The 13,556-nt window shown below is 26.8% G+C and overlaps 1 protein-coding gene across 2 annotated transcripts; it reads right to left on the reverse strand.

The window, feature by feature from the left end:
* Positions 1-952: 952 nt before the first annotated feature.
* LOC112680365 (farnesol dehydrogenase-like) lies at positions 953-12,701 on the reverse strand. Of its 2 annotated transcripts, none has more exons than XM_025550443.1 (7): positions 12,542-12,701; positions 11,975-12,116; positions 4,833-5,007; positions 4,182-4,311; positions 3,936-4,068; positions 2,388-2,531; positions 953-1,147 (listed from the first exon to the last, which is right to left on the reverse strand). In XM_025550443.1, the coding sequence occupies exons 1-7, from the start codon at positions 12,550-12,552 to the stop codon at positions 1,091-1,093; spliced, it is 792 nt and encodes a 263-aa protein (XP_025406228.1). In that variant the 5' UTR covers positions 12,553-12,701; the 3' UTR covers positions 953-1,090. The 2 variants fall into 2 exon arrangements, with proteins under 2 accessions (XP_025406228.1, XP_025406230.1); XM_025550445.1 differs by lacking the exon at positions 12,542-12,701 and adding an exon at positions 12,261-12,478.
* Positions 12,702-13,556: the final 855 nt, after the last annotated feature.

Below are 13,556 nucleotides of genomic sequence, written 5' to 3' on the forward strand. Positions count from 1 at the left end.
GTTAACAATTATACAGTTATTTGTGTTTTTATTTTCACAATAGTTTTTAATCCCCCCCCCCCCAATTGTCATTTGGGTTATCGTCTAACATTTCCTGTGTGTAGATTAAAGGAATGCTTTTATCGTATAAGAACTTCTGGTACCTCGTCGAAAAAGTTTGTCGTATACGTCGATTGAAACGAACGTATATACGTACACTCAAAAAGAAATAAAAATAATACTTAGAAGAACGCCAGCTCACTACCATGACCGTATCACACAGTCACCATAAGAGTCTACTTTATTACATATATCTCTCCTCTTATATCATAAAACTTAACCTACTTAAAAAAAATGCTTGCATGTTAAATTTGTTTAATTTTCGTGATATTGTTTTTATGTTATTTTTTATATGAACTCTGTTCTAGTAATTATTATACCTCTCGGTTTGTATAATAATGATGAACTAATATTTCTTCTAAAAGGGTCAATACAGTATTTTGAGGTGTCCAATTTAATAGTTATAATTTGTTATAATTATTATTATAAGTAAGAGATTTGAATTTTATCTAATATAAATACAAGTTATACATGGTGTTTACTCAAATTTATAATATTTTTAATATTTTTATACTATTTTTTTGTTACATTTTAAATAAACTTATAATAAATAGTCCTTAAAAATTGTATACGATAGTTGTTCGGTAAAGTTATCTCGGTATCTAAACTAGGGTATCTATTAATAATATTGATGCAATTTATGTTGAAATGCTTATCGGTCAGGTTAGTGTATCGTTTATTGGAAAAAGAAAATTTACACTTTCGGTGGAAACGATGTTACGTACTATACGGCACAGTAAACTGGTCTAAAAACCCTCGAACAAATTTTTCTATAAAACCCATTTTATTTTTCAAATCAATAAATAAATAATTATTATTATAGAATAATAAGTAATAATAATAATAAGCCGTAAACAATATTTACAATAACAATAATAATAATAACAATAATAACATAAGCACTAAAATTATTAAAGTCGTGTACGGAAAGATATCTGGAAGAATGGAAACCTCTGCGTAAAACAACTCCAACTGAATAAAAGCTCTTTCGTTATGATGGATATGTTTGTATTGTACGACCTCGGCTGAGAACTATCATTTCAGCAATCTGAAATAAGAAAAACTTTTATATTTACCGAAAAAGTTGATTTTTGCCGTAATAGTTAATAACACCACACATGCGCAACCAGTGGCGTGGTGAATGATGTTTGCCTAATGCAATTATTATCACTTGAATTCTATCAAGGGAGTGGGTGTCCCTTGCTCATACATTTATAAACAAATTATATTTAAATAATTTAATTAATTAATTAATTGCATCATAGGCACACATTCAGTTTAAAAATTGGGAGTGCTAAAATCATTCACCTAAAGGTGATCCGTGGGGGTAAACCACTCAAATCTAGTGTCGGATCTAGGAAATTTGACGCTCAGGGCTAATAAAAATGCAGCGTCTTTATGAAAGAAGAAGAAGTATATGGTATGTTCATAACTTTTTTTATTATTCGTTAACTTAAGAGCGCCCTTATACCAACAGCACCTGAGGAAATCATACCCACTAGTCCCCTCTCCTCAATTAGATCTAGCACTGCTCACACCCTTCTACATATAATAGATACAACATTCTTTAGTTTTACTGTTTAATTATAAATTTATAAATTTTATTTATTATAACTAGATAATCTTAATAAACTTAATTATTTTTATCAATATGCGATCAAATCGGTAGACGATAAACAAAAACAAATTATAAATAGTAAGATATTAAGTATTTCAGAAATGAATACTAAAAATAATCACTTGATCTCATGCTTTATAAATTGGTAACAGGATAAGCCCAAATACCTAATACTCCTATTGCATATATACATGTACGACGTATTTACGCTTTACGTCAGTGGCGTTAGTGCATTACCAATACAAACTGGAATAAACTCATTCTCAAAAACGCAAATCCTTTTTCAAAAATATTTTTACCTCAAAATAAACTGAAGGTGCTAATTTCGAATTTAGGGGTGCTAAGCATCACCTGTTATCCTCGTATATGTGCCAATGACTAGATGGTAAAATAATGATTGTTATCGCCAATGAAATGTATTTTCTTATACGAGTAGATAACGAGGTGTTGCAAATTATACCTGTACTCTTGGAATATAAATCAAACCGACTTGACGAAGAATTAATTAAACATCGGTGAAAAGTGTTAATGTCGAGCATTTTGGTTATACGAGTATTGTTTAAATACTTTGCCAAGGGTTTAAAATATGCTCGTCACGCCACTGATACCAATATAATTATCATAAATATATATAACACATAATATACGACAATATTTATGTAATAATTACCAAGATATTTGGTTGGGTTGCCATGACAAAAATAATCATGTCGGCCATTTCTTCTGCGCTCAGCGTAACAGACGGATTCAATTTTGATTTATGTATTTTGGCCGCGTCAAATATTTCTGTATCCACGAAACCAGGGCTGATGCTCTGCATGTATTAAAACAGTTTATTATAATACTGTAGTTTAAATATTTACATAATATTCGTAACCATTACTGTCAATTTTATTGATAAAATTTCTGATTTTAACGATTATATTCATAATATTTGTATTTCTGCTGGTACGTCTCATTTATGGGAACATTTTTGTTTTAGTTTTTATATAATTTCATTATATTGTAAAGTAAGTTACGAATATTCGTTGACACATGATTTCAAAGTCCATACGTACATCATCATACTTATTGCAATAATTAATACAGTACCCTTAGACCCCCCTCCCCCCATACGAATACTAGTTCGATTTCATAATACCATCGGTAGCAAATTAATCTCCACAAAATTGATTCACGTATTTAGAAAATATATTTTCATTTATTTAGTAAAAATAATGATACGAACGGCAAAACACAGCAAACACTGCGAATGGCATAAAATTAAATATCGGACGACACCATACACTATAACAGGGATGGGCAACTCAAAGTTATTAAAGGGCTAATTTTTAGAAAATTAAAATCCAGCGGATCAAAGTATAGGAAAAAAAAAGGTAATTTTAAAATATGAATTTTAATTAGCATTTATATACATCGAAATAATAAATTCAACACGCACAATAGCACGACGCGAATGATACGAAGAAACTGATATAGTTAAATAGTTCGGTACAAACGGCAATGTTTGAAAGTTATACGTATATATACATATGACATTTAGATATTTAACAATGTTTAATACCAGATAGCAATTGTTATATTGATAAGATAGAGTATAGACGATACATTTTAAAATTGTATGATGTAATTTGTAAATATAGCACAGGTCAAATAAAAAAGGCTTGAGGGCCACCAGTTGCTATTCCTACACTATAATATAGTCACTATATTAACAAAATTACCAACGGACACATAATAATTTTGTTATAGAATTTATTAAAGGTACTCATAATTACTACATAAAAATAAATAAAGATTAATGGAAATAAAACCTATTCCGTTGATTATCTCGGTATCGTTTTTTTTGTACATCCATTATACACATGCTTAATTATATGTAATATATGTATATATGTTTGACCATTAATTATTAATCAATCTATACCTTTGAGTATATAGTACATTAATGTATATAAACTGTACAAGTTTACTGTACAATATCTACAATATAATATAAAATAATTAATATCGATGATATAGAAATTGATAACATTTCTCTAAAAAATATTTGAACATGTAGGTATATAAATATAATTATTATGAAAATTATTATGGAATACGCACAAAACAACAAAATATGCAACCTTTATTATATATAACCTTTATTCGTCCGTTCGACCAAAACATTAGTCTTGAAACCGTGAATCACGTTACAACGTTTGGATGATATACTCACAGAAACTTTTATATGACCATCTCCGGCTGCAGCAATTTCGTGACGAAGACCTTCAGTTAACACTCTCAGGGCTTGTTTCGACGCGTTATACATCTTATTTCCCGGATTCACTGAGTACGAATGGCCCGTTATACTGAAATTAAATAATATTAAACAAACACAAATTTCCACATTCGTGCATAATACTCGCTTACTACATACGGATAAATTTAATTTGCACAATACAATCGATTTTAAAAAATTCACCTGTTAATTTGAATAATATGTCCATGAATGACGTCATGCTTTTTCATTAACTTATAAGCTTCTTTCGAACAAATTGCTGGAGCCATAACGTTGCAGTTGATTACTTCTTGCCAATTGTCCGTAGAACCACCTAACGAAAATAGCAAAAGTGTTGGATTCATAAAAGTTATATTATCTTACGTTGTTTTTCTAATTTATTTGAAACTAATATATTGAGGGCTAACAGCGTCATAGCTAAAAGTTTACAAATACTAAATTTAACTCTTGAAGTTTGAAGTTGGGTATAACACGAAACTATATTTATAACAAATGTACTACAAAATTCAAAATCAAATCCTCCGCAATTATAAGTACTAAAAAGTTTACGTAATATAATACCCAATTTTATTTATTTATTGTTGGCTTAAAATGTGATATCAATAAATTCGAGTATCTAAAATTTTAAAAATTAATAAAATTCGTTTTTATTTACTTATAATCTAAAAATTAAGTAATAACAGACAACATTTTCATTAAAACATTTTCAAATATTGTCTTTTTTTAAATTCCTATCGTCATTAATAATAACAATCTCCGTAAATAATAATTATAACACATTGATATTTTTGACTTAAATTGTGGTTTTTGTTTTTAAAATATCACAATTCTTACCCATTATGGAAGATATTCTAACAATTCCAGCATTATTAATTAGAAAATGTATACCACCGAGGTTGTCATCGATCCATTTAAAAGCTTTCAATATGTCATTTTCATTCGTCAAATCACATTCCAATGGATAAAATTTACCAACCATATTATTTTCCTCCATTGCTGTTTTTAACTCCTTAAAAATATAAAACGGTATAAGACAGTTTTAATCAAGAACTGAAACCTTTACGATTTTATCGCTTCCAGTCAAAAAAAAAAAACAAATTTTTTTTGGTATCGGTTTTAGTTCTTATGAATAATAAAAATAAGTTTCAATTTTGGTTTCAGTTTAACCGGTTTTAATGCAATACTACTTTTTTTCTGTAGGACAAAGGACTTTTTACTACTTAAAATTAGCACAGATTACATTAACTTTTAACATTACCATCTTTAAAGTCTAATTTCTAAATATTATTGATCTATACGTGGATAATTCAAATATGACTATCTATCACGATAGGTATAAATCCATAACCATAAAATCTACATAATAAGGAGTGCAGTTTATTTATAAATCTTCTAAGCATACATTAATTAGAGAGAGCAAGGATAGATCGTAAAAATGTATATACATTATATCAAGAGCGTATCCAGGATTTTTTTTATGGGGAGGGGGGGGCAAAAGTTTTATTTTATCTGATAATGGAAAATTAAAATACACTATATACTATTATTATATTATTTACTATGTAGAAATTTCAATGGGAGGGGTCCGGATCCGAACCCCCTCCCCTTGAGTACGCCCTTGCAATATATCAACTTAAGAAAAAATATAATATTTAGAAATTTATTAGAATACTAACTATCGGTAAGGTTGTTGCTGTTGTTGAAATATCATCAAACATTAGAGTATTAAATTATGTACAATGTAAATGATTAACATTGCGTATTACATAATGCGAACATTACTCACAGCGTACAATGAAAGAGTTGGAAATTTGAAAATCATCAAAAAATGTGTTTTTCAGTATTCCCTATCTTTCCTGAAAACTATATTTCAATCTGAAGTCACTATACAGAAATATTTCATATTACCATTTGATGTACATCACAAAGTACATGTTGTTTCCGCATTCTATTACGTTCTAAAATTTTTAAAATATGTTGATGTAAATGTATTGCACTTAAACAATTACGAGTTAGTTATATAACAATAAAACATAATCAATAGGAGATAAAATGAGATTAAATTAAAAATAAAGTATAACACAATATGTAAAAAATTACAATGTTAAAATATTAGTTTGGAAACAATATTTATGTATAATAAAACTATATATAATAAATTTTGAGAGCTAATGGGACAAAATAATTATATCTATTGAAAAGTGAATTTACAAATGAGAACAATTAGTTAGAATTTAGATCGATAATGCAATTGAACAATATGGTATTAATATGAATGAATTGTATGGGAAAATATATAATACAGTCTCTGGTCACGTCATCGTATGATAATTTCTCACTTTGGTCCAAATATGTGCCACTATAATCTTAATTGGAAAGAAATCTAGAGTCCGTTAAAATTTCATCTATTTTTTAAAAGTGATCGAGCCTTTCTTGCTGATATTACAATTAATTTTTTTGTACTACGAAAAAATTCTGTAATTGATGGAATGATCATTGGTACATAAAGCATACTGAACTATTAGTCACGTTACTTGATACGATCCACAGTAATATGTCATCATCACATTTTACACACCACAGTAAATGTCTGCGGTATGTACGTTTGTATCCGTATGATTTAAAGATCTTGCAATGCAGGGGTTCATGGATTTTTCAACGGTGATTATATAATTTATCAGTGAAATCAGCTGATAAATGTTATCAGTAAGAGAAGCTTCAATCTTAAATATCTGGAGGAATAATGAAGTAAATGCAACGATTCACTACTTGAATTGGACAAGCATGACGAGATAAAATTAATGATGAAATAAATAATCTTGATAGGTAGGTATGTAAAGTGAATTGACTATTTTCAAATAACTTTTGCAGTTTTGTTAACATTCAGACATTCTGACTATCGGTGTTGGAATTGCGGCCCAATCCTTAAATTAAGTTAACGAGTTAATGAGTTAAATTAAGTACGAATTGCGTCCCGTGTTTATAAAACAGACGTATGAGTTGTGGCCACATTTTATTTATCACTTCATATCAGCCTATCAGCGTTACCTAGAAGACACCACTAGGAGGTTGGCTGAGTCGTCTCCCAAAAAATTGTGTTTTTTTTATTATTTATTATTATTTATGTAAAAATGGCAGCATTTATAGTAATTTCCCACATAAAATTTTACAATGTTAAAACTACTATAAACGTTGAAGTTGAGTTGAAATTGGAATATTCGATAAATAAGATTCAGTAATACTTGATTTAGTGTTTATTATTAAACATTTACATTAAAGTAAATGTTTAATACTGTATAAACACTTGAATTAGGTTAGATTATAAATATTAAAAAGTTAATTTGTATTAAACGCTGAATAAACATACAATGACTAACCTTTAAATAGAGTATCATAAATAATGCTTATTAAACCTAAATCTAAAAGTATTTGAATTTTATGGTATATATATACGTATTAGGTAGGTAACGCTATTTTATACCATATGGTCGTGAGCGTCGCATTTTAGTATAAAGTATAAATAAATAATATATTATGTTCCATTTGTGCATGTTATACATCGATGTATTTATAATCGATCAGATCCCTAACCTATATATATATTATAATATATATAATATTAAAATTAACTTTATTACTCCAACACAATGGTCCGATAGTCGTCACTCATTAATAAACGGACTGGAAGGTCTACCGCGACGATAAGATACATAAGACCGTCAGCCGATGACGCGATGACTAAAAATAACAGTTTTATAAAATATAGGTATTCATTTTATTTTTACTATTCAAAAAGTCACAAATATAAGTTATAACGACTAAAAGTCAATTAACAACGAATGCAAATAAAAATGTTAATTATACAACAATTGAACGAACAAGAATTATAATATATAGTATAGGTATAATAGTTCTTAATATTTGTACAGTTATTAAAATAATTTGTGTTTTATATTGTATTTTTATACAATATGATTATATGAATACGACTTATTATTATATTTAATATAATAATATTTTATAACTTATAATTATTATCACATACGATTAAAAAAAATTAATTAAAATATATATATATATATATATATATATATATATACCTAAAATTATTTAATAATTTATAGGTACAATAAAAACACAAAATAACAAAGCTAAATATTTAATTAAATTATTAATTTTGTACTCCTAATATAAGTATATAAATACAAAAACTACATATGAAAAAACATAAATTAATTATAGATACTTGCTATTTCATATATTTTATAAAGTGTAATACAATATTTATATTACGTTAATATGTGGAATGCCAAGATTGTAGATGGATTACTAATTTATAAAATTATATTATTTATGGCGCTTATTTTAAATTCTGTAAGTGTGAAGAAGTGGAAAAGCTACGGTCTTATTATTATAATTCACTTTTAGTATCATACATTTACATTTAATATTATCTACAGACTAACTTTTTAAATTATTATTTAAATTATTAACAGTAAAAATATCCAATTTAGAACTGTCTATAGGTTTTTTTAAAAAATGGTTCTTTTGTTTTAAAACAATATCCTAAAATAAAACCGTTGTTGGATATTTGACTTATTATATTTATAACTTTTACAATATTACCGTCGGTCATAAGTACATAATTATCAGCTTCATGGTGAATTCGAGTTTCAGTGTCATGAAAAATAAATATTTTATATTGATGATTTAAGTAATTGTTTAACTCTGTTGATAACGGCCCTTCGCAATGTTTATTTTTAAAGGTGAAATTATTTAAATTAGGTTCAGTTGAAATTGAATTTAGACTATAACATGTGGATTCATTATAACGTTTAACCGCTTGTTGTAAGGGTTGGTTACTTTTTCATACATATTTTTTAAGTACTTTCATGTGATTTTCGAATGGAAACGCACTGCAGTTTTCTAATGAACCGAAGCGAGAATAGTCATCGCTAAGTGCTGCAGTGCGTGAACATTGTGGTTAGATAGATACCCATTCGCGACCATAAATAGAAATAAAATTACTAATAAAATAGTTTAATAGTTTTTTACTGAACTTTAATAAATTATTACTAATATTTGATCTAAGTAATATGGAAATACTAACATGTAAGCACATAAAATTTAAATAACATTTTTCATTTATTATATTTTTAAGTACTACGGGTCTTAAATATAATAAAAAATTTCGAAACTCAGTAGCTTTCCACCTCGGTAGTTCATCGAAACCACGAGGTTTCCGATGAAAGTCAATAGGTATAACATTTTTAAGATCAATTAAACTATTGCTCAAAAATGTACTTTTAACACTATTTAAACGGGTTTTTAAAGGACCTTTTAACCATAAATTAATAAGTTTTTTTGTTACTCCTAAACATATTAAGTGCATATAGTCTAAAGTTATGGTAATATAAATTTTTTTAGATTATTGGTTGGGTAAAAACTTAAAACGTAATGATTTAATGAAATCAAACTGCTCTATTTTTTTTTGTGATAGCTTTATCATCTGTTGTCTTATAAATGCTTCTTTTTCACATATTTTCTTAGTTTTTATTCCATCGCTTCTCTATTTGATAAAACATTTCTGATCTGATTGAATTTCTACTAACACTTCAATAAAATTAAAGATGTTAGGATGACTAGAGTAGAACGATGAATTTAGGTGTGAATGAAAACTTTCACAGCCGTTATTGGTACGGTTACAGCTAGCAAAAAACTGCGCCCAAATATTTGGGGGAAACATGGCGTCCGGGAATATATAGTTATCGAAAATATAGTCGGTAAATTGTACAACCCAATCATTTTTAGCGGGCAGTGTTGCTAAAAATTCATCCGTGAAACAATGAATGTTGTCAAAATACAAAAATGGCAAACCAAAAAAAAAAAATTTTAAATAATAGGTAACTTTCATCTGCATTTGTATTTTACATTTTCATGAGCCCTAAACTTTGAAATTTGTAGCCTTCGTAGAGAATAATTGGATTCGATTTTTCACTAGGTATTTACAAACTTTAAATAAAGAATTAGAAAATGCAATATAAAATAAGTTATTTCAAGTTAAGTCACATGCTATCGAAAACAATTTTCAGCTAATAAATCATCTAAGCACTTAAAAAACAATGCAAAATAAATCAACTTCCGAGCTCTAAAATGACAAACAAAAAAAAGACAATAAATATTATAAATTTTTTTTTTTAAATTATCGATATATCGATATTTTCTGAACCGATATATCAGCATAACATTTTTTGCTATCCCTAGGTACTGAGTGGTGAACAGAACACTGTAATATTTTTTGTTTGAACTATCGACGTTATGGTACTTTAGATAAGGTACGGCCAATACTGATTTACTGTAACATCTCATAATACCGAAAATAACGCTAACAACTACAATAGATACGTCTGTATGATATGACAGTCGACAAGGAACATAATGTTTAGGTACCTTCGCTCAATTAAAAATTATAAGCTACTCATTTTTTTCCACAGATTTTTACATAAACCACATTCGTAGAAAAATTTGAATTGTTTTTTTATAACATAATTAAATAACAGTAAATTATAATTTATAATTAGTGCATTATTACTATAATAATTAAATAATATATAAATTATCTTTCATTTAATCATCTAGTTATAAAAATAATAATAATGCATCTAATAGAGTTTAATAAAAAATTAAAATAATAATTTAATATGTAATTCAAATGTTTAATGTTATTGATTAATTTTTTTTTTTTTTCTCAGCGATATTTTCTATAATGCTAAATGCTATGGTTATTTATAAATTATATTTTTAATTCATAAAATAAAAAAGATATAGTTAATCAATATTAACAGAAAATAGTATATATATATATATATTATAGTAAAATTTGATCTTTTACAGTATATTTTTCAAAAAATAAGACAAATCTGACTGACCCTCTCACCAATTTAGGTAAATATATGTTCAAATATTAGATATTTAAATAACATTCAGGAATCTTATCTCTACTTTAAAATAAATCTTAAAATGCTATCACGTATCCAACGGTAATTGAATGCAGTAAGTGTCTAATTACGCCAACAGATAATAAATAATAAACCTTATAATAAATGTAAACTTGTAATAAAATGTTAAAGCTGTAGGGCAGAGGGTGTACTTTTATTACCAGACTTATAAAAAATAAGTACATTTCAACCATTGATAAAGTATATTTTGATTATATAAAATTATTCGTATTAATTTCATACCATGTATAATATTTATCACATAATTGACAATTAAATATATATATATCTGTTTTTTTATAAATTGACGTTTTTATAAATCTATCCTTATTTAATTTTCCCGTGAAAATTATGATTTATGAGTTGATTGGAAACTACATGTTAATAATAATTTATTAATAGATAGCAAATATTTTCTTAATTTATACATTATAGACTGATCGTTTCTTAAAAATAAAAATTAAAGTTAATGCTATCATTCCAACAATTAAGAACACTTAAAAATCATATAATTTATATAATTTGGTCGATATTTATGAAAAACTGATGGTCGACCTAAAATAAAATTTTGAAAATTTGTGGTAATTACTGGTTTTTATTTTTACTTCGAAAACTCCAAAATATCATATTTAGTAATTTAAATTCTTAATTGACTGAAATTTACAAAATTGTAATTCTCTAATACTTTATAATACTCACTTAAAATTTAAAGTCTAACAAAATCGACTAGTTTTGAGTACAAAATCAAACTACAGAAATCACAACGATGCTATATATATATGATATATATAGCTATATAGATCCTATTAGGTGCTATTGTATATCAAATGATATACAATACTTAAAACTAGATTAATAATAATTATTCAAAGAGAGTTTGTGTTTAGATCAATAAACAATTATAATTTTTTTCTAAATAAGTACAATTTTATATATTTGGATCTAGTCTGGCTTTATAGCATTGTTATTAATACTGACCTGAAGTCTAATAATCCTTCTTGCCAATCCCACGACGATAAGACCAGCTTTGACTAGCTTCATTGCCAGTGCCGCTCCAATGCCAGCACTGCATCCGGTTACTACAGCAACATGGCCTCTTAAGTGATCCATCGAGTACAACCTATTCAATAACAATCGACAATTTAAATCAAAAATAGTAAATCCGGAACTACAAGTTTAATTGGAATGAGTATGTTCTCTGTGTTATTATTTAAGTTCTTAAATGTTTTATATTTTTTTAAAGTGAACTATAAAAAAAAATTACCTGCAAAGAATTACGTTTTATCTTGTTAGGTAACAAATTAATCTAATAATTCTACTAACTGATTATTAATAATTTTATAACGTTAAAAAATGGATGTGATCGCTCTTGTTGGTTTGATGGGACAGGGATTAAAGTTTTAACAATATATAACACTTAAGGAACAAGCAAATTATAATTCTGGACCAAAGTGGTGCGTTGTAGTTATTACACAGACGATGACTACGCGCACAGTCATTTAATTTGATAGTGCTAAAAATGTTCGGTTTTACGCGGTCGCTTACCGTGTTATCATCCAATTGCATCATACGATTTCCAACTAAGCCCACTCCACTGTTAGTGTAATCCAATCGAGTCCCATTTCGAAGAAGGGGTTAGTGTCATGGAAAAGGTAAAGCATATATACAAATAAATAAATCGTATGATCTTCTATTTTTGATAACTGATTAAACCATTAACAATGATACAGACCTCGAGGTCTTCTCGATGAATATGAATAGTAAGAAAAATATGAATACGAGTACAAATGCTGATTATCGAACTCAATGTAATATATTATTTATTTAAAATTTAATTTATGTACTCGATTGATTACAATGTAATAAAAAATATATTTGATTTTCCTTACTATGGCATAAAATGTATGTATATATGTGTATACAAATTGTGTATTATGTACACAGTACCATTATAAAAAAAGCAGAAGTTAGAGAGTAGAGGTTTTGACCCTTTTTCTATTTTAATTAATTTTATCAAATGGTTTTATAGAATGTTTCATTAAATATTGAATTTGATATGCAACTTATCAAATTTTAAATTAACCCCCACATATTTATATTTAAAATGATAGACTTATATAAATATTAATACTAATACTTATATAACAGTATAACACCAATTAAATTACATTTATACTTGAATCGATTTGGATAACCGTTTTTTCATAAAAACGTAACCACTAGTAATGTGTGCAAGTTGCTCATTATGAAATGCAGGGGAAAGATCATTTTTACACTTCCTGTGAAAAAAATAGATAATTTTTTATCAAATTATTCGCCCAATACGTGAGAAACAGAAAAAAGATTTAAATATTAATATGACGTAAAGAACAAATCTACATTAATATTATGTACTTATGTATTGAATACTATGCTATATATTCTGGAAACCTATACAATATCAAATATAGGCAGCTCGATTTAATACATTGAAAATATATTATATTATATTATATATTTATAAAGAAATAACAAATATACTATTTTTTAATATTTTTGTATTTTCCTGTAAATGACCTAT

The sequence above is a fragment of the Sipha flava genome, unplaced genomic scaffold, assembly GCF_003268045.1.
Source record: "Sipha flava isolate LNK unplaced genomic scaffold, YSA_version1 176_pilon_pilon, whole genome shotgun sequence".
Lineage (NCBI taxonomy): Eukaryota > Metazoa > Arthropoda > Insecta > Hemiptera > Aphididae > Sipha > Sipha flava.